The sequence below is a fragment of the Symphodus melops genome, assembly GCF_947650265.1.
Source record: "Symphodus melops genome assembly, chromosome: 9".
Taxonomy (NCBI): Eukaryota; Metazoa; Chordata; class Actinopteri; order Labriformes; family Labridae; genus Symphodus; species Symphodus melops.
In genome coordinates this window covers 18,510,755-18,533,285 of record NC_136699.1, presented here as the reverse complement: position 1 = coordinate 18,533,285, position 22,531 = coordinate 18,510,755, and the positions used below count along the sequence as shown (strand labels likewise).

General features: G+C 40.1%; 1 protein-coding gene and 1 long non-coding RNA gene across 4 annotated transcripts in view; one reads left to right on the top strand and one right to left on the bottom strand.

Moving 5' to 3' along the window:
* Positions 1-2,696, bottom strand: part of LOC306828868 — a 108,888-nt gene extending 106,192 nt beyond the window's left edge. For 2 of the 3 annotated variants that reach the window (XR_013779796.1, XR_013779797.1), the window contains exons 1-3: positions 2,600-2,696; positions 1,300-1,414; positions 3-155 (exon numbers count right to left, since the gene is read on the bottom strand). This is a non-coding gene — a long non-coding RNA (uncharacterized lncRNA). The remainder of the gene's footprint in view (positions 1-2; positions 156-1,299; positions 1,415-2,599) is intronic. The other variant, XR_013779798.1, reaches the window with a different exon arrangement.
* A 100-nt stretch (positions 2,697-2,796) lies between these two features.
* On the top strand, positions 2,797-5,562 carry foxi3b (forkhead box I3b). The gene is made up of 2 exons (XM_079351597.1): positions 2,797-4,672; positions 4,847-5,562. Exons 1-2 carry the CDS (start codon positions 4,072-4,074, stop codon positions 5,416-5,418), a joined length of 1,173 nt encoding a protein of 390 aa, XP_079207723.1. The 5' UTR covers positions 2,797-4,071; the 3' UTR covers positions 5,419-5,562.
* The last annotated feature ends 16,969 nt before the right edge of the window (positions 5,563-22,531 follow it).

The following is a 22,531-nucleotide window of genomic DNA, read 5'->3' as shown; positions in this document are numbered from 1 at the left end:
ACCTCTGTTCTTCACGCCTCAGATTCAGACCATGTCGGGGGACTGCTGCTGCGGCTGCTGCTGCTTCAGCGCCTCCTCTTGGACTTTCAGGAACGCCAGCGTGTCAGGGTGGCCAACACAAACGATCAGATCACAAAGCTTCAGCTGGGTTTGCACTGCAGGCAGAAAAACAAATCACTTCCTTTACGACTTTCTCAGGCCCGAGATGTCTCAACTCAAGTTACTCAGCAGAGTATGTTTGAGGGTCCACACCGAGTTTGATAAGAGCGAACAGGAAATGAGCTGAATGATTCACTTAAACATGTGCCTTCCTTTCTATTCGGCCCTGTTGTTATGACTTTGTATTCATTGAGAACGCTAAAAAACATTTGGATCACTGAGAACATCTTTTTAATTCAAACTGAAGTGTGCTGACTCTTAAAACTTTGACAAAATGACACCCATCTGTGTCAGCATGCAGACTACATAAGGCTGAGTACTTTTTTGGGGGGGGATTTTTATTGCAACGCAACACGAAGTGGAAAAGAGAAGAGCACAGCAGGAATAATGAAAACAATCAGGGGACAGGGGTGATACGGAAGAAAACATTTTTATGGCCGCATATTCAATCTCAGTGAAAATAATGATTTTTTTTAATGATTTTTTTAAATTGGAAAATAGCAATAACTCTCCAGAATCACAGCACCGGAGGGAACACGGTCTGACCTTTGTTCACCCTCTGAGAGCAACTTCAGCGTGACGTCTGGTCACCTGTCGTCACGAACAGTTTGAAATCTGTCCGAGCATGTCTTTTATCTTCATACATGACGTACCCCGTTTGTGCCGTCTCGTAAAGTAGGATGTGACTTTGACTTATTAAAGTCATTAATGATCAGTTAAGACATCACAACAAGCAGATCTGACTTTCTTTTTTTTCTGACTTCAACTGTCTCCTCTGGCAAAAAAAAGAAGAAGTTTTAACATTGTGCTTCATATCAATTCACCTGATGGACATCTGTGTGTGAAATCCTTCAGTTACTCCTATCTACCCTTCAGCAAAGTGTGATCTGACAGACATCGTGTAGCATCATGTAACTCGGCACCGCTGACATCTACAAGCAAGGTTCACCTGCGAAGCAGTTGGAGTGGAAAAAATCCACTTAAGCCTATCACATTTCAGAGCCAGTGTCACAGTTACATCATGCGCTTTGCATATTTGCAAATCGATCACCAGGGTGATGACGCTGGTGGAGTGGATGCTTCCTGACATCGTGGGGTTAGAAAGAGGGAGGATAGGGATACACAGTCAGTCATACATACATGCCAGTTGATCCATGCAGTTTGACAAGGAGTCCAGCTCTTTCAAGATGTGCTCCAGATCAACGCAGGCAGCCGAGTGTGCGTCTTGCACCGTGCCATTCCCTGTGTTCTCCATCTGAAAATGCATTACATAACAACAGAGCAGACAAACATTAACTTCATCATAGACCGGCCTAAAGACACAAGCAAGTTGAAATGCAATCACATCAGAACAACAAAAAAGTACCAGCCATGTGTCTATAAATAAAAACCACAGAACACAACTGTAACTTGTTTTATTTCAATGTTTATTCAACAAATCAAGGTTAATAGATTAGAACTATTTACCTACAAAACAACACACAGTCAAATGCTTATATGACAGACTAACAGTCAAAGTTGCTGTTCAGTGCTGGGAAAAAAAATCTTTTACAATTAAAAGAGAATTCAAGGAAGGTCAAAACTTGTGTGGCAGAGCAAAATTAAGCTGTTTGCACAATGAGCTTGAACACAAACATTATGATTACAGTTTCCTTTCTGGGCTGTGTCAACAAAGCATCCTCTGAACTTTACAGCGCTCTTGAGAACCAAGAAGAACTCTTGTGAACTTAAGGATCCCATCAGATGTGTGCTGCGGTAGTAGGATCAAGACCTTCTCCCTTCTTTGGCTGCTGGACTCCAAACACAGCAGCTGTGCATCTTCTAAAGGCCTCTTCCAGTTTTTGCACAGAAGAGCCCAGCTCTGGACTGGTCCGAAGTGCCACTAAGTCATAAGCCATCCAGGTCAGCTGCACTACAGGTGGGGAAAAGAATGAAGATTTACACACTGATTTAAGTTACGTCTGGCTCTCAAAGGAAGTTGAGAAATGTTGAGTCTACCCAACGAAACTGGACATGGCTACTTACCTGATATAGTTTCAACGTTTTCTATCATTGTCTCCAAATCCTTGTTTAACTCCAAATCGTCTACGTTGTTGTCCCGTGGGACCTCCGGGAGCGAAGCCGAGTCGGTCATCTAAATTAAAATCCGGTATATACTTTAATATTAATACAATTATTTTTCTTGAAGACATACAACTACCTTTAGCTACCACCCGGAGCCACTTTCTGCCCAGTAGTTGCCATGGCAGCAAAGTCTGGCGTTAGCCAACGTTAGCTTACGGTGCTATTATCTGACGTATGCTACGTTAGTAACGTTACGGTGATTTTACAAATAAATTTTATAATTTACACTTTGGTGCTTAGTACGCTTTAGCGCTTAGTACAAGTCCACTTTAAGATAGCGGTTACACATTAGTGCTTTAAAATGAGCGAAACTTACGATAGAAAGTCTTCCTTCCTTTAATATGCTTGAATGAGGTCTGGACTCGCGCGAGCTAGCGTACCTGTATTTAAAAAAAAAAAAAGACGTACTGCGCAGACTCCGTAGAAAAGGTTGGCGAGACAGTCTCTAATTTTTATTTATTTTTACCGAAAACAACATTTTCCATCATAATGTGCTACCTGCATAAACTTTGACTTCTTTTGACTTGGGCTAGCTTATTGAACAACTGATAAATAAAAGTAGGTTTCAGTAAAATAGGCACACTGAATCAGAATCACAAATACTTTATCTTTTAACAACTTTATTAATTTATTACATTACTTTATTACAATCATTAAGTCTCGTCCTTCCCCCATACATTGATAGTTTATGTTTTGTGTATTGATTTTTGTTTGTTTTTTTGTCAAAGTGTCTTTAGAAAAGTAATTTCCCCTTTAATTATAATAACTGAATTTCCCTCTTCTTAATAATAAAATATTTGTTTTATACCAGACCCAACCTGTCAGGAGATGGTCACTTTAAAAACAACAACAAAGAGTTAAGAGGATCCAGGTTGGTCTTTATGTAGCCTTTTTATAATACCACTTTGAATCGCTTTCACATGATAAATTCACTTCTACAGTTTAACTTAATGCATTTGGCATTTCTCTTTAATGTGTCTCACTTAGACTGTATAACCTTTTTATTATTCACAGTCAGTGGTTGGACTTAATAAAGCTATTTTACCATCATCAAATTCAAAATTAAACCTTGCAACAGGACTTCATGCCTTGCAAAAGATTGGACAGGAATCATCTGCTACAATGTTTAATACAAAACATTTAAAGCGAGGTAAAAAGGTTGGTTAGAAAATATTAGTCTATTAAAAGGACATTTTCATCATCATTTTAATACTGTCTTTCCTTTCATTGTTGGAGAAAGTCATTCATGTCCACAATAGTGTGCAGAAGAAAGAATGATTTAAGTGTATGTCTAAGTGGCCAAGCAACAATATTATACTCTGTTTCAGTTTTACCGTTATAATCCAAAACATACACATAGCTTACTCCATTATCTGAAAAAACAGCTTGAGTGGAAAATTATTTAATTGAGGGTGAAAAAAACCCCTGGGGGAGCTGAATTAGCTGACAGCAGAAAAAAACAGAAAGCAGGAACAGAATATTCACCTGAGAAAACAACCAATGAAACAAGCAAGGGGGCGTTTCCAGGGAAACAGATAAAGCAGGTATGACAGGTGACATCTTGACATACAGCAAGGGCAAACAGACAAGAAAGGGGTTGAGAAGAGTACATTAGAAACAGGGAGTCCAGATCAGCTACTTACATTCAAATACCTGAAGAGGTCTGAACAAGAAAGGACTTTCCTTAACTGACAGAATCAACTTGGAGAACAAAACAGTTTGGCAAAGAACTGAAGGACAACCACAGGATTAAGACGAGACATTCAAAGGTGAGAGGAAATTTTGCCAATGTCTTCATTTGAGGCCCAGGGCCAGTCTCCTCCAAGGTGTGGCCCACAGTTCCCTAGCCTGGGCCAGGAGCCTCCCGAGCTCAGCATGTACAGCGACTGCTACTATCCTCCTCCCTCCCTGCCGAGTCCTCAGCGCACTACGCCGACCTCCTACGATCTGAGCGACTACACCACCTCCTCTCCAAACCCTTACCTCTGGTTCAATGGCTCTGGCCTCAACACATCACCGTACCTGGCCACCACCGGCCCGCCTGGCAATCCCGGCCCTCCCTTTGTCCCTCAGCACTACGGCATGCAGAGGCCTTACCTAGGCCCGACTGGAGCTGGGGGTCCGGGAGGGGAGCTGAGCTGGTTCTCGCTGCCCTCACAAGAAGACTTGATGAAGCTGGTCAGGCCACCGTATTCCTACTCCGCTCTCATCGCCATGGCTATCCATGGAGCACCAGACAGGAGACTGACCTTGAGTCAGATTTACCAGTACGTCGCTGACAACTTCCCTTTCTATAATAAGAGTAAAGCAGGCTGGCAGAACTCCATCAGACACAACCTGTCGCTCAACGACTGCTTCAAAAAAGTACCAAGAGATGAGGATGATCCAGGTAAGATTTTTAAATTCCAGTCTATTTTTTATTGTTTGTGTTAACACAATCCAGTAGATATTTAGATTTCATTTACATCTTTAGTTAAGGTGTTTTCAGTTTGAATGAATGATTTTGTGTGTGTGTGTGTGTGTGTTGCAGTATAGTAATATTTTAATTTTTCTTTCCTTACAGGCAAGGGTAACTACTGGACCCTTGACCCAAATTGTGAAAAGATGTTTGACAATGGAAACTTCCGCCGCAAAAGAAAGAGGAAGTCTGATTCTGTTCTTGCTGGTGATGGCGGTCCGGGAGCTCCAGAGTCAGGTGACAGCGACAGGGGCAGCCCCAAACACTCTACGTCCCTAAACATCTCCCCCACAGCGGACAGGATCCCCTCCCCTTCGCCGTCGGGTCCCGCACCTTGTCTAAGCAGCTTCTTATCTGAGATGTCTGGAGTGACAGCGGGGGCAGCTAATGAGGTGGGGGGTGATGGGTTAAGCCGACCGCTGCAGATCAATCTTCCTCTAGATGGGCCTCATCGATCCCTCCAACCGGGAAGCTTCAGCAGCTACTCCCCCAACTCAGGTGGCCCAGAGTGGGTGCCACAAGTACCAGGTACACCTGTGCTCTCCTCCTCACCCACCCATTCTTCCCTAGGCTACACTAGCCCCATCCTCAACCAGTACTCTGGCTCCAGTGGGCAGTTCTACCCCACATTGGGCTCAACAGGAATCATCTATCATCGCGAGGGCACAGAGGTTTAATAAGACATTGAGGGGGGAAAGTTTGTTTTAAAAAATGACTTTTTACTTGTCCGGTTCACTTTTGTTGTTTGGAGGCTTTGTCTTGAAAGACACAAACACACACACACACACACACACACACACACAGTATGTTTGTGCTGACTGAGACACTGGAGATCACTATACCGTGTGACAAAAGAGTAAAAAGGCTTTGATTCCCACAGGAAAAGCTAAGTCAGCAGCAATTCACTACAAGTGTCACTCCCTGCACCCACAGTCAGTCACGCTATCAGATCGTCAGTCAGCTTTTTATTCTAAGTTAAGCTAGTCTCTATCAGATCTGACTCATTATTAACTGATCCGAGATCTGATCTGCTGACATCAGGTCATTCCACACAGCTCTCTTTGATTCTGTGATGGTATCGACTTTACAATGCTCAGGCAGCATATTTGGACAAGTAGTTAAATTACACTACATTGAGGTGTGAAGCCATTGTGCTAAAAGAACCGAAGCTAACGTGAAGACTTCCTCGTGCATGTTTTTAGAATTGAAAGAAACTATCTGCTGAACTAACAATCCGATACAGAAGTGGTTCTTTGTAAATATGTCAACGTGATGTTTAATGTTAGATTTATGTCGTGGGTTTGTTGGTATTTCACTGTTATTGTACAAATGGATTGTAATCTGTGTAATCTATGTATGTTGTGTTTTTGATATGAATAAAATCTTATAGAATTCTACAGTTGCATTTTATATTGTTTTTTTTATGGAGAATAATTGTTTTAAACTGTGTAATTTCTTTTGGAGAGCCCATCCCCTTTAAAAAAGGAAATAACAAAGACAGTAAGCACCAACTGACAGAAAACAGTCCTGTCAGAAAAGCGATGACCAGTAGAGTAGAACCTGCATGCCGGTGAAACCTGATCTTTGTGTGATGGATAGTTAACTGAATCTTCTTAGTGAAAATCCACATTCCCATGCTGACCCGATCCGCTACAGTGAACACTGACATCCCTGTCTGTCACCCCATCTCTGCACAGAAACTGCTGACTGGGTGTAAGCAGGTCGCGGAGAGGGAGCAACTGTTAAAAGCTCTAATAAAGCCCAATCAACAACCTAAACTAAATAAACAAAAAAAAACTCAACTCCATTCATGACATGTGAGTTTTCAAAAGTGTAATGAAAGGGTCATTTTCAAGGCTTTTTTCAAATGAAATTATTCTAAAAGTTATCCAAAAAGGCGGTCCGGGAGCTCTAGAATGAAAAAAAGCACCTTGAAGTGAATGAAAGAAAACAAAGAACATACATGTGTTCAGTTTTATTGGCTTATTCACACAGAAAAAGGTTTGAACTTCACAGAGACATTTTTACTGAGCTTTATTCTGATCCCGCCATTCATGAAAAAATAACCCAAGGGGAAGAAATACTTGAGAGCACCAATAGCCCGGCAGCGTCGTTGCATGCCTGTTCTCTCTTCCCAACATTTCCTGTCTCTCTTAAGGTGTCCTAACATTAAGGGCTGAAAGGCCCCATAACTCATAACTTGAAAGAAATGTTTAAAAAAGGGGGAAGAAATACTTCAAGTAATATGTTGAACACTAAAGAAAATATAGTATAAATATAAACTACAACTACTCTCAGGTATAATGTTGATCATAAAATTGATAAGATGTTACTCTTTTTAAAGTATCGACACACAGCAGTTTAAATGCATTCAGTTAGGATTATGATAAATATTGTAACACAAATTAAAAGCCCTGTAACATATACTGTAGGTATTTGTCCATTGATGCTGCGTTGTAGACGATTTTAGGGCTTCACTTAAAAATCTCAGGAACTATTTGCCTTTTAAAAGTAACTCATATGTTTACATTTATTAGTTTCATAACCAAAGATGGTTGGCATAAACGGAAATTTCCGAATATCAACCTTAGTTTTATTCCTTTTCCAAGCGGCCTTGTAAATGTGTAATTTGAATAAATATTAAGTCTTTGATTGGTGTTACCCTTAGGCCTTTATTTACCCAGAAACACAGGCAGCATGACAGTCATTTACACTAAACACAAGAAAGAAAGAAACACACAATGAGAGAGAGAGAGTGAGAGAGAGAGAGAGTGCACTCTTCAAACCAAGATTAAGTGGAATTTAACAATCTGGCACAATTGACAAAGTGTATTAGTGGTTGGAGGTTAACAGGTCACCCTGTTAAAATTTGCATAACTGATTTTAAAACAAGTGTTGAGGTTGCAGGTTTGGATCACACAGTCCTGCTTTTTTTTTTTTTTTATTATACATATCTGATTTAACTGTGTGGAATGTCCTGCCTCACATTGCGCCATAAACCTCAGCACACTTCTGAGAATTATGGCTCTGCCAAACTTATATGCAAATAGATCATTTCCTGCAGACATTACAGGATGGATCAGGAGAGTGCTAGAGAGAGAGAGAGAGAGAGAGAGAGAGAGAGAGAGAAAGAAGCGGGAGATAAGCAGAGAAAAGAGGAGACAAAGGAGAAAAGCACTGTCAATATGAGAAGTATCGCTGTCTTAACATGTCATACTGCTATCCCAAATAGTCTTGGCAACTTTAAGTATTTGTGCTGCCAGTTTTGTTTGTTTTTTATCTCCATATCTTGTTCAGACTTTACGCTGACAGGTGAAAGATGTGGCATCAAGAAACAGCGGTGGCCCTTTGCCTCGTCGATCCAGCACGAGATCTCTTTTGAGTGTATCTGCCAACAGAAACATTACAGGGAATTTGTCTCGAAGACTTCATTAGCAGCAGACATCTCACCTTCTGCTGTCTTCTTTAGACAGTTTCAAATTGATGCAAATTTGCAGCCGTTAATAACGCCACTGATGGGAATGACAGGGTCAGAGGGAAAAAGGTGCTCCTCCAGATGGAGTCTTCCAGATAAGAAACTGTTGAAAAGAAACCTGAGGGATTTACATGGCCGATTCACTGAAACGAAAGTCAAGAAGATCATTTAAACCAAAATACACGTTTTATTGTTTTGGAACTTCCCTTGGATTCTTGTCTGCCCCATGTAGAGGGTAAATATATGTTTTATCTGTTAGCTCATCCAAAGACCACAAACAGGTGCAAACTTTTTTTTTTTTTGCTCCTGGAATTTATTCCCATCTGCTTTTATCTACTTTCCAGCAGAACCTTGTCTTCAAACTGTACCCTCTTTCTTTACCTCGTAGTGCATCCACTTTCAAAATTAAGCCATGCTGTATCAAAGCTCAAGCTATTATATTTGTATTATGAAAGACAGTAGTTGCTGTGTGATTCATAGATACCCAGCACAGCATCCATCAATCACATGTGACTGTAGCTGTGGACCTTCCTCGCCCTAGGCACTACAATTATTGCCTAACAGAGTGATACGATTAAAATCTATAAATCCTCATCTCCACCTGCCGCCTGGCTCGTGGCAGTCTTCCACACACCTGTCGATCTAACGGAACGCACTCACACACTTATGTTTATACGTGTGTGTGCGCGTTTGTGCAGCGCAGGGCTTAGTGTGTGTGGTGTTTATAATATAAACTCAGACAGAGAAGATTGTATCTGAGCTGTCATGCATAAGAGTTTTTGTAAGTAAAAAAAAAACAAAAAAAACTGTCCTGATTGTAGCCTGGCAAAGAAGATTCCCCACATCTTTCACGGCTGTGGTCGACAAAGACTGAAATCTTGTGAAACGGTTCAGGTTTAGTGAGGAGATGCACAACTTCACTTTTGATAAATGCTACCTGGACAAAACTGACTGTCTAACTGTCCTGGTACCAAATTCACCCAAAACACACATATAGGCACATACACACACACACACACACACACACACACACACACACACACACACACACACACACACACACACACACACACACACACACACACACACACACACACTTTCTGTATTTACTAAAACAGTCTTGTCCTATCAAGGCTGTTTAGTAAACGGCAGCAGAGAACGTGAAGCCTGGAGCCATGTCGTCATGCCCAGTGCTTCAGCTCTGCATTACCAGCTTGCTGTTATGTGTAAACATCCACACACACTCCAGACACACGAATACAGGTGATGAAAGGAGTCATGTACCGTGCCCTTGAGTCTGGAAGTCATTGAACAATCTTTGCTTTTATGTGCTCTTTAGAGGTCAATGGAAAACACTTGAATTTGTTACATTTCTCTCTTGATTTTACCCAAACACAGGTTGCAGACACTGACTAAAAATGAAATGCTCTTACTCTGAAAGTTCTCTCATTTTTCGACAGGATAGTTGTGCTGTAGAATGGCAGAAGTCTCAAAAATTGTAAAACAGTATAACTCAATGTTATTGATACTCAGACCCATCACAACTTGTAATCATCAATATCCAACATGTTAAGTCCGTAGTAGAAGTTCCAGTTTTCCCACAAAATTCCATTCAAGTTGTGGATGAAAAAGTGTAAAAAGGAAGCAGCTCCTCTTGTTAAATGGTGAAGCTGAGTGACTTAGACCCCAGAGAAAAAGGCAGTGAGTGATCTCTCCAGCCTAAACATGGCTTATATACACGATTTGTCCAAAAGTGAAGTTTAAAGACAAACAGAGAGTGCAGTGAGACTGTGTGTATATTTGAATCATTACTATTTCACCCTAAAATATTTTCCATGTCAACATGAAGTAAACATGGTGATATGAACAGGGCTTTGCAGTGAGGGAGGGAGTAGGAGGATGAAGGGGGGATAGTGTGTATACATCTCACTGATTATCTGATAAACTGAAGGGGAGAATCTATGAAATTGTAAGCGTTGTGTCATGAACAAATGTTTAATTTCTGTTCTACACCTGATATATACACCTGTTGCAAACGTAGAATCAATACCTTTTGTGCTTAATGTGAAATAGCTTGAGATGGATGACCATAAAATGTATAAAACTGTGACTTTGGTGGTACATGTTTAAATACCTGTCAGACTGGGGGGCCCGGTGGCCTGGCGGTTGTGTTGTGCGGCCCATGTGCAGAGGCTGTGGTCCTTGCTGTTTGAGTGTGTTCTCCTACTCTCTCTTTAGCTGTCCTAACTAGTGAAGGCAAAAAAAATAAAATAAAAAATAACTTTAGAATAAATGAAGAAAATACTTTCTGAATGATTGTGATTAAAAAAAAAACATTTGGAAAATACATCAATGCTCCTGTATTTGTAATAATTTCACAACTTTTAATCCAGCACTATCATAAAATGAAAATTTGTCTAATGCTCTGCAAGACTTGCAATGGCTAATATGCTAAAATATGCTTGTTTAACATAACGAAACATTATCAATGTTTACAACAAGATAACCATTGATCATTTGCTCAGAGCATTGCTCTAGCCTCTGAGTTTTTATGACATTAGGCTGTTATTGATTTATGCTACATCACATATTTGATTGATTATGTGCAGGCAAAAACGTCCTTTAAACTATGATGTTTATGAAATCATTTCTATTTCACATTAGCATTCAAATGTTCAACATAAAGGTCATAAAGGTCACGTTCACAATAACACTCCTTAAGAAAAGGAAAAGGCAGGAAAAAAAGATACAGTATGAGCTCAATTTAAAGTAAGAGGTTGTTCTTCTAGTTGTATTTGAAGGTACCTGAGTTATTGCCTCTGATGACATATTATATGGCTCACAAGTATTGGCTTCTATGATAAAGGCCCAGAGAAAACATTTTAAAACAAGTGACATGTTTATTGTTCTCAGACAACTTGCTCAAATATTATTCCTCCTGGTTAAAAAAAAAATTAATCATATTATTGCCTGAGTATAAAACCCAGCAGATTATGTTTATCTCTCTAGATACGGGCTACATTGCACAGACTTTATGAGTCTGTGTTGAAGCATGCTCAGTAAGAACTGTCTGTTTAGTAAAACAGTTCTAGCATGTAGGAGTGTGCACTTATACACTCTGTGTCACATTTATTTCCATTAACAAGCTGAAACTGGACCAGGCAGTCAGAGAGAGATCCACACTGTCAATTTAGATGATGAATCGTTCCACAGAAGAAAAAAAAAACATGGCTCTTTTTCCAGTCTGCCAATACAGCCATTAACCTTCAGACATGGACTCTCATCCTGCAATTTCCCTTGAGGCAGATGCATCAAAAGAACGGGCCTGACAGAAAGTTGTCTTTCTTTAAAAATGTCACATTTCATCCTTATAGGAAGGTGATGCAGAGGCGCTCATGTCTGAGCTGTAACCTTATCAGTGCTGTTACTGACAAGGCTGCAAGGTTTGCTAATTGGCTTGTCTACGGTTAATAAATGTGTTTACATGGACTTTAGTATCCCAGTTATGAGCCCATCCTGGTTTTGATCATATTGGGGAGATGGCGTTTACATGCACACAGAGAGACCTGATATTCATATCCCTGTTTATATGATAAATACTAGTATCCAGAATTCTGATTGGTGCATCTTATTTGCACAGGCACATGACTTTCTCCATCGTACGTTATATTTAATTCTTCACTGTAATAAAACAAAACTCAGAGTCTGTGTTGCTCCAGAAGTAGGACGCTCTCGTTGCTGCCTCCTTGTTTGTTTTGCAGATACAACACTTGGCGAAGGCCATGTCAGCCCAGGTAGCCAGCAACTGTCAGAAACTGGGGTGAGGCGTATGCATGCCACAGTATTCTGTTTTCTTTCAGAGGTCTCTCAGTAGCAAAATCAGGTTTCTCAGAACCGGGATAAGAGCTTTCAGCACACAAAATATGTTTACATGCACTAACAGAAAAACAGCACATTTAAAAAAACAAACAAACTATAAAAACCAGGAGACAATAAAGACACTATTTGAACCATTTTAGTTATTATTTAAAGGCTTTACATTATTCCCTGATAACTCATACTCTTGTAAATGCAGTGCACTCTTGTGCTGAAATATTGGCACAAACTGGGACTGCACAGGGAAATCAAAGGACTTGAAACAGACTGTGAAGGCTCAGTAGATCTTTTTTTTAAACTACTGAATCTACAATGTGTTGTAATGAAGCTGAGATGCAGCAGATTTGAGTGAACAAAGGAAATGTTTCATGACTTTGCATCATTAAAAACCTACAGTAAGTACACCAAGAGTTTTCTAAGGTTGTATTTTTTTTAAATGTGCCTTTAATCCAAACCATAAAGAGAACCTGCAGAGTTCCAAGTATCCACATTTATCAAGAAATCTGCAGGATAAGGTGTCAGAAACAATACATCTCACTCCAGACGGCATCACTTTTAACCATAAAGACCTCAAGTCTCCACTTTGATATCATCAGCGCCCCAAGGTTACCTCTGATGGATTATATGTCGCACATGTGAAGCAATAACAGTCGATATCTTAACAGTTATACTGTTGGCCCCGCATGCTGAAGCATCTGACAGGCACATCTTCCAAACCCTCATGACCTGCGTGTTGTGACACACTGCACTGACTTCCATGGCAAAAATAGAGGTTCCTGACGCCACTGGTTAGATACTATTTTGGATAAGTGTGGCTTGGAAGAAAACATGTGTGAAGCATAGTAGTTTTTTTTATGTGTGGTGAAATGTGTTTTGGATGCAAGTACTGCTGAGTATCTTGTTTGTGTTAAACAGTTAACATCTGCCTATAGTTTGGTTCATTTGGCAGAAGACCTGTTTTTTTTATCAATTAAAGATTTTGTTTCAGCAGCTGCAGATCCACAGTATTATATAAGCCCTCGAAAAGTCTTAAGAGGGTGACATGCTGTCATGTCCCCCGTGTCATGAAACTCTTAAAGGCTCAGGAGGAGTCTACTGTCAAACAGTTCTGCATGTGATATTGGGGCAGTCAATTATATGCCTTGTTTTATGTGAGCGTGTGTTTGAAATATTCAGTCAAAAATGTCACAGAGACTATTTGATTAATTCACAGACAAAGATTCTCTAAAGGGATCGGCAAACATTTTTTAATGAAAGGAAGAGTACAGAAGATTCAGTTCACCCAGAAAAGTCTTTTTGGCTTCTAAGAGTGTTGTGCATTTTAAAGAAGGTAATAACGTTAGGATCCATCAGCTTCAAAGCCTTAGCTCACATATGTTCCTCTTAACACATTAAATTCAATAAGTCAAACATGTGATGACAGATTTATTGTGTCACTGCGTGGGGACATCCATCCACTTTAAGTTAATAACAGCCTGATTATGTCATATAGGGGCAGGTATTAAAAGCAAACAGTCCAGTTATTTATCACTGAAAGAACCATTGAGGTTTACTATTATTGAACCATGTGAGCAGCAGATAGGTGGAGTCTGTATGGAAATGGAGTGCTGCATTAACTTGTCTTTCAGTGTGTGTGTCGACCTTTGGCATTAGTAACTCAACATTCGTTGCACCTCATCAAAATATCACCTCTCCATCAGACCGCAGGTCTGTTAATGAAGATACAGAAGCCGCTTACCTTTTTTTTTAAGCCTATTTTTCATTACTTTGCACATCTCCAGGGTTCCGAGAGTGAATCGATGGCAGATTAATTGCTTTGTCGCATTGGATAGGCTTTCACAGATGGCTGATGTGGATTGATTATCAATCCACTGAAAGACTGCACTCCTTGTATGTTGCCAACTTAATTAGTCTATGAAGACATAGGAAGCTGGGATATTAGCATAACAACAATGAGGCTTGGTGTATGTGAATGAGTAAAGTAATGATGATCCACTCAGTGATATTTGAACAGAGAAGTTCATATTAACTTTGCATTTTTCTGTTTAATATGTCCTATGGTGCCTTTGGTTTGATTGTACCTTTGATGACTGAAGGTAAAGGATTTGACTTTGGCCAGAAATCCTGACTGACAGTTAATTGTTTCATGTGACATGCAATACATGCATACACTTATGTGGACTATACCCTGAGCTGCTATCATCACACTTACATTTTTCATACAATCCATTTCTATATTTATAACACCCACTAGTTCATGCAGAAAGCAAAGACTTTTCTTTTTTTTTTTTTACCTTTTTCCTTGTAGGGGGGGACCCACTCAACTATGACCACACTGAGAGAACAGCAGGGACAAGTGAAGCTCCCATAGCAGGAATAAATGAATCCACTTTCCACACGACAAGCATCCGATCAGAATATATTTTCCCAAGACGCAAGTCCACCAGGGACCCCAGCGAACACCAAAGTAGAGTGCCAGCCAATAAATTGTTCACACAGCGTGCTGACTTCAAAAAGAAGTATTTACAGAGCCTTACACAAATCCCTTTATTCGCCAGAAGATATGCAGAATGGAAAGTGGCTGCACACTTTCAAGCATGCTGTTCATTTATTTGGGATTGGCTACATCTAACAACATCTTCACAAAATCCTTTTTTCCCGCCATACTGACTGGAGCTTTAAAAACTACGAAAAAAGACACAAAGACACTTCAGCTTGTGTCTTGAAACGCACAATGATAGTGTGACACAATGAAAGTATTAACAATGTAGTGGATTTGTTCTCGCAGTATAAACGTTTTTGTCCAAATCCATTAATGCTACGATAAATCAAATGTGAACAGATGCTGTCCTCCTGAATGGCTTCTGATCTTTTACAACCTAATAAATCCTTCAATTTAAAGAAATTGAAGCTGTCAGGGATCATTTTCCTGAAAAGCCTGAATTTTGTTAACATGGCTTGGATAATGTGTCACCTGATTGATATATCCATATTCAGCAAATGAAGGCAGGAGAAGCAGCGAAGGAAAAAAAATAATTTGCACCTCTACCTCCCAATCCATTTATCATCATGGATACAGAATTGGAAAAGAGAAACGGAGCCATGCAAGAGTCTATGTGAGCTTTAATGTCCATTACAAAGTCATTAGCTGAAAGAAACAACTGCTTACCTAATTATTCTAACTGCCGTGTTACTCTAATGTATGCACAAGGCGTACGCTCAGGCTCGGCATACTGAACCTTGATCAGTCCTGTGGGCTTTCCTCCAATTCCTGAATAAATCAACTGGTGCATACTAATTGGTGTCTTTATCCCTGTGGCTAAGCATGCATGTGCATTTGTGCATACAGTATGTGTGGGTGTGACGTGAACGTGGAAGTCTCGACTGGGCCATGCTGATGAGTTAGCTCTTAGAGTAGCAGCAAAATATTCGTAGGCACTCCCAGGAGGCTAATTCCTTACCAGCTGAAGTTAAATACGCTCACACACTCACCAGTTTTGCACAACTAACCACACTTACATGTCAACTAACCACACTGACCAGAGAGGATGCCTGCCAACGTTGCTTAGTTAAACAGGTTCTATTAAAATGACTACCTGAAACATCATTTTATTGGAGACAACCATTAACTGTCATTGCTGGTACATTTTCCGCCTGCTCTGAAGAGGCAGAGTGGGGTTTCCTGGCACAACTTCACCAACTACCAAGGTGCATAAATAATGAAAGGTTTGAATCGGCCAATAAACTCCAGCAACACTTGTAGAATGAAGATCCATTCCTTCTTAAAGTGGTCTTAATGATCTCTTCAAACGTGTGCTTGCTAGCAGTTCTGACAAACCAACTTTGAATTTCATCCAACTCTCTTTCATCACTTGCATTGTGTTAAACGGCAATAAAATAAGGCAGGTGTTGCCAAAGACATTTTCTCTTTTTTATTTCATTAACAGTCAAATGCTGCTACCCAGAAATGATCACTAACTGTCAGTTAGAGTAACTGTTTATGATGATGCATCAGGCTATTATCAGAAGTAGCAGTTGTGCCGCTACATTGAAACTACCGTAAAATGAAGAAATGAAAGTGCAGAAGAGACCACAGAGCTGAACTCTACTCCTCTGTTTACCTTGAAAATTGTGCTAAAAGCTTTGCTTTTGTTAGTTCAGGTACATATATAGTAGATGCAGATTTAGAGTTTAAGCAAATGGAATGGGATAAATATGTTTATTCTATACTGTTGATAAGGAGAAGGAGCTCAGATCATGGAAACATTAAGCTAGTCCACATTGTTATTAAAAAAAATAATGAAAACACCAAAATAGACATTCCAATTAGACTCAATATACAGACACAGAATGGTGATCTATCAGAGCTGGCAAGATGAAGGTGACTGGGGTTTGTATTCCCTGTAGAACTAAATGAGGTGACACCCTGGTCCAGACGATAAACACACCTGACAATCCACTCATCTGAATTTCAAGTAAGGCAAAAAAGGGACAGGACTTGCTCCAGGGAGAGATGGTGATTCTTCCAGGAGAGACTATAGGTCAGTGGTCTGATTTGATCAAGGTAAGAAGTGCCATGATAGACACAATACAAGCAGACAATTACTCAGAGAAGCTTATGTCGAATACCTAGATGTGAGTTTGAAGAAACAGAATGAACACAGAGAAAATTAGTCATAAAGTGAATTGCCTAATTGACCGAGGAAGAATACTTCTGTTCTTTGTGGGTGACTGGGAGGTTCTGCATATACTTACAAGCCTGACCTGTCCGTTTCTCTGTTTGTTTTTTAGGTCAGTGATTAGATGAGCTGGACTGGTGTGAGATCTCCTGGGATCTGCCCATCGGGTTAATGGATTCACACTTCAGTTAGTTCATATAACACACTGAAGCGCTCAGAGGAGGAGGGATAAAACATTCACTTGGTAGGCAAAAGAAGAAGAAATGTAGAAGGAAGTCTCCCAAAAAGAACCAAGAGAGATGCCAAGAGATATACTTTGAAAGATTTAAAAGAAGAAGCTTTAAGGCATGATCCACTGCATGTTGAAAGTGTCTCTCGCTTTTAATTTGACAGTTCTTGTTTAAGTCCAGTCTTTGCTAACTCTTTTTTTGGCAAGCAATTGACATAATGCTGTCAAAGTAAAAGGTCAAAGGATGACTCTCAACTACAAGGTCAGAATCATCAGTTATCAACGGGCTACAGATACTGTTGAATTCAAAAACAGCATAGCACAGGTTTCGCAATGCTTTCTCTCAACAGATGAGACTATTTTTAATCACTTTGGAGATTTTAGACATTTGTACTTAAACATTGCATCTATAACAACACTTTGAACCCCCGGAGGATTTTCACGCTATGGCTTGAACATTTTTAGCACTTTTTGCACTTTGCTTTATGGCAAGCCATTTTATTTTCAGTTATAATGTGTCCTCTCAATCCACTTGAGTCCCCACAGTTCGCGTCTTGTCACATAGTTTTTTTTTTTACGGGGTTTTATGATGAAAGCTGGCGTCACAAACATCACCTGCCTCCTTATCAGCCAATAGAAAAAAAATCAATTTTGCTGTAGCCAGGTTTCAACCTGTAGAGGGCAGTCACTGTGCATATTTCTTCCACAATATCCAGCCATTATGTATACCGCTTATTCTGTTTGCGTTTGATGGTGGCTGGAGCCAATCCCAGCTGTCATTGGGCAAGATGCAGGACACATCCTGGACTGGTCACCAGTCACTTACAGGGAAGACACACAGAGACGAAATACAATTACTTTCACACACCAATTTAAACCTACCAGTTAACCTGACAAGCATGTCTTTGGACAGCAGGAGTAAGCCTGAGTACCCAGAGGGAACCCTGGGATGATATACAAACTCCACACAGGAAGTTCTGTCCAATGGGGATTCAAATCAGGGAACTCCTAGCTGTGAGGAAACAACAGTAACCACTGCATTACAGTGCAACCATCTCACACATTATTGAGACTTTTAATAGACTGGACAGAACAAATGGGGAAAATAGTGGTTGGAGGTTTAGTTATAGTATGTAATGACTAAAAATCCCCAGAGGGACTCAAAAAGGATGGGGTATATTTTAGCTTTCTCACCATCATACTTCACTTCTTAGAGTTTATCCTCGCATTATTTCAGCTTCTACCCTATCCTACATGCTCCATCTGGTAACCTATTCTCATTGGATTTAACCAATGTGCCTCTCAAAGCATTTCCCTGAAAACATAAAAACCCTATTGGGACAATTTCTTTACCTTCTGTTTTATTGCTTGTTAAATTTTTCCCATGATGGACATGTTTGATTGAATCTTTGTGATGACTTGGGGAATTATAGATGACTCAGTCTCAAAGATACAAATGGAATTTCTGAACTGCTACAATGACTCTGCTTGCTTTTATATTGTTTATGATTTCTGATGCACAATTGCACATCACTTAAACATTTCAGTTATGAACATAAATTACTGATGAGCAGTTTTTGACCCTGGGGATCAATTTAAGCGCAGTATAAAATTGCTGATGTTGCAGCTCTCGGTCAAAACACGAACAAGACACATAGTTTTACGATGTCTTCTTTGGTTTACATCTACCAACAGGCTGTAGTAAGGCTTGAATGTGATCCCTTTCCAACATGTGCAGGTGGAGTATCTTTTAGTCACGAGTCCTGGGATATATAAGACAGAAGCTCAAATCATCAAAAAGTGATTCCTTTCCAGTATCATCATTAAGATATCAAGACACAACAAACTCTATAACAAAGCTATTCAGAAGTTATAGAACCATAGTTACTTCTACCATCACCCACCAGTCAGAACTATGCATTTCTAAAACAAGCTAAGGAACTGTTCACCACTATGATGTGGGCATATTCAAAAAAGGATTACCTTGGCATTGGTACCTAACCTAGGGTCTGGGCCCCTGCTCTGTCTACTCGATTTTATCAAAGAAATCAGTTAAAATAGATGTTAATTTTTGCATTTTTTTGGGTGGGCCTTCAGTTTTCCTTAGCTCCAAAAAGGGGGGGGGGGGTCAAAGTTTAGGTTGGAAAAAAAATAAATGGGCGATTCTCTGGATTTAAACATTCTCTGAAGTATTTGGAATATCACTTAAATATGAAATGTACAACATCTGTCAAATGTGTAGTACAAATACAATTAAAATAAACTCAAATATTTAAATTTAGTAGCCTACATTGCTGAATTAATATTTGATAACTTTCCCCTTCTGCTGTCCACAGAGAGAAGTTTCTAGTGTGTGCTGCTGACAGCCGTAATAACCGCCTGAGTAGGCCTGAGGGCAGAGCAGGAAGGTGTGTGGACAGGAGAGTTTAGTTTCCTTTCATTTCCAGGCGTACAGTCAGCCAAAATAAATTCAGCTTTAATTGATGATGTCAAATCGATATTATTATTCCAGCAACACAACATTTGTCTGTTACAGAATGTGCAGGTTTATCCCTGAGGACAAAGGGATCAATGTGTGTGTGTGATATGCAAAATACAATAGGGGTTATCGCAACCGGCTCACCATTACAGGTATTCTCCCCTGCACCATCTGTAAGCCAGTGGAATCGATCTCTGCTTTTCCCTCCTTCAAGGCACCCCCTCCAAACAGGACTTGAGTTGAGTGATTTGTGCAGGTCTTCAAATGGGTTCCCCTCTTCCTCGAAGTTTCATCGATTTAAGCACATGACATCTTGGGGGGCTCGATGGTAGAACCAGGGTCCTGGTACTACCCACGCAATCTACCACTCAACTCTGATGTTTTCGTTACTAGTTTTGCCCTGCCACCGTACATTTTGTTTTATCCAAATCCACGCAGATGCTGCGTCTGCCTGCTTGTTGATGTTGTTTAGCTGTTTCCCAACCAGGCCTTCAATTCCGAGCAGTCTGAGAGCTCTCCAGAGTGACTGCCCTGCGAAGCCCCTGCCGCCGACATCCACCAGCTGATTCCAAGCCTTCCACCCATTACTCTGGCTGTCGAGGATGAGGGTCTGATATTTCTTGAGCTTGTGTTCATGGGCGTCCTTAATCCTCTCTTCCCAGGCTACTGTAAGTTCCATTAGGATCGCTTGCTTGGTACCTCGAGACCAGAGGACTATGTCGGGTCCGAGGTTGGTAAAGGTTATCTCCTCCAGGAATTTGAGCCGCTGCTTAAGGATTGAGGCTTTTTTAACATCAGAGACATTGCAAGTGGAAGTACACTAAAGATGTAAAATAAGATGTTAACATGACGGTTGTATGCAGCTTATGTCCCTCAGTCTGGATTTTTATATTTTTCACTCCACCTGAGCTCCAAATCCCAAAAGTCCACGAAATCCATTCATAGTTCTTGATTTACAAGTAAAACTAATTCTGAGAAAATGGATAATTCTACTGCCAGTCACAATGCCATGAACATAAAATGTGCTTTGCATTTGATTTTTTTCAAGCGATAGAGTTCAAGACCATTGCAATTTATGTCTACATTTAAGCCGATACTGACGCCTTCATTAGGTTGGGTGTTTGGTACATTTGAATCTATAGGAGCTGTTAGGAGATGAGATTTGTTACATCAATTATTTGATCATGTTGTGTAATCCTCTGAGGGCTTGTACTTTTAATGTACTGAGGCGTTAATGCAGTAGTGGTTAGAAGTCATGTAGGTTGGTTTCTGCTCCCAGTCCCAAACAGAATGCTGTGCCATGCCCGATGAACATGTACAGGATTTTAATCATACCTTTGTGGATATGTTGTTGTTGAGGGACCAGGTGGCTAAAGACACACATCAGATCATTATACAGGAAAGGAATTAAAACTCTTCGCCAAAACTTTAAAGAGCTGAAATGAAGAGGAATGAACTACTTAGTAAATCTTTCTGGGAGTTTTGTACCTGGCAGGACTTTTTCCCTTAAGCAACAGTGAGAAGGAAAGGAAACTAACCAACTGAAATCACTAAATAGCTTGGGATCAATAGGTGCAATCATAGAGAATAAATTGAGGATAAGAAACAGCATAAGTAATCCACAAGAGGTTCTTCAATTCTGCCATTGACAAAGCCAAAGCACAAAAGACAACAGCCTGCACAATTACACTTTACATACAAAGGAGATGAAAGGACATTTAATTAAGAAGTTTGCGTCCAAATAAAGCAGAAGGACCTTCATCCACTGGAAATAGAGTCATGACAGCTGGCTCAGACCAGAGGTTGGCGCACAGTGCTCAGAAGCTATGGTACATTAATTCAAAAGCGTTTCTCCCAGATATGGCAGCCATCACAGTCATTTAAAAGAAATTTATCTCTGTCCCTCTCATGTGACGTCCTGTGACATTTCCATTTGTCACATGACAGCAAATCACCCGGGCCAACGAGCGGGTAGTGACGTTTCCATTTCCTGGTGCCTAGGACATAACTTGCAACATGGTGTCGTCAACATGTTCATTCATACTGACAACGACAGTGAAATAGAAAAGAGAGGATTGGGGAGAACGTAGCATGCATATTTTATGCCATGAAAGGTTGGCTGGTAGGATTGAGGAATGGATGGGTCGAAGGGGAAGAGAGAATCTGAGAGCTATAAAGGTGAGAAAATGTAGGTGGACACATGTAATGGAAGGTCGATGGTGTTAACCATGTGGCAGTGGGTGTTGTTAGCACGTGAAACGGGTGGCATTTAAAATGAAATATTAACTAGGAGACAAGTTGAAAAGGGGCCAGTTACAGAAATAAACATGAAGGAGATGAGTAGTATGGCAGATGACACACGACACACTTAGACACCTGATGCAGGACAAACATTAGATGAATAGTTGTGTTCAATGACACTTAAAACATTATTCATTTTTAGTATTTATGATTGACTAAATCATTTCAGCAATGGGTCAGTTGTTGGTACTATAGAACAGTACTGTTTGTCTTTTAAGAACCTTTACAACATTAACAACAATGATACAATGATGAAAGCCTCTGGCAATGGATGCCAACTACACAGTTAATCTGGTTTTGCCATCATCTAGAATTATTTTTCCAAAGACTTCCTTTCCTGTGATCTGAATTTTTTATAGTTCCATCAAAAGCTTGGGAAGAGACAGCGTGTTCATATCATGTGTTCTGTCCTAAAGAAGGGAAGAACACTTTGAAAAGCCTTCCTTTTTGAAATATCAGATGGTTCATTTCTCAACCATCAGCTCCAGGTCAGATAAGCACTATAGCTATCGCAATAACACTCCAAAGCTTAGGCCTTTGAAGAAAATATAAGTAAGCTAAAAAGAAGTTGTAAAAATGGACAGATGGGTAGAAACAAGTTAGTTTTTTGTGAAATAAATTAAAAGCCAAACACACTCTATCATTGTAGATGTGACAGAGACATTAATATGCAGGCAGGTAGGCAGAGTGGATACTGAGTAACACTGACTTGTCTGCCATGTTGACGACCCTGAGCAGACGATAATTATTA

Bases quoted from the DNA above. Each gene is read 5' to 3' on its own strand.
- foxi3b (XM_079351597.1), top strand. From the start codon at position 4,072: ATGTCTTCATTTGAGGCCCAGGGCCAGTCTCCTCCAAGGTGTGGCCCA. The intron at 4,673-4,846 runs GTAAGATTTTTA...CTTTCCTTACAG, and splicing joins AAGAGATGAGGATGATCCAG to GCAAGGGTAACTACTGGACC.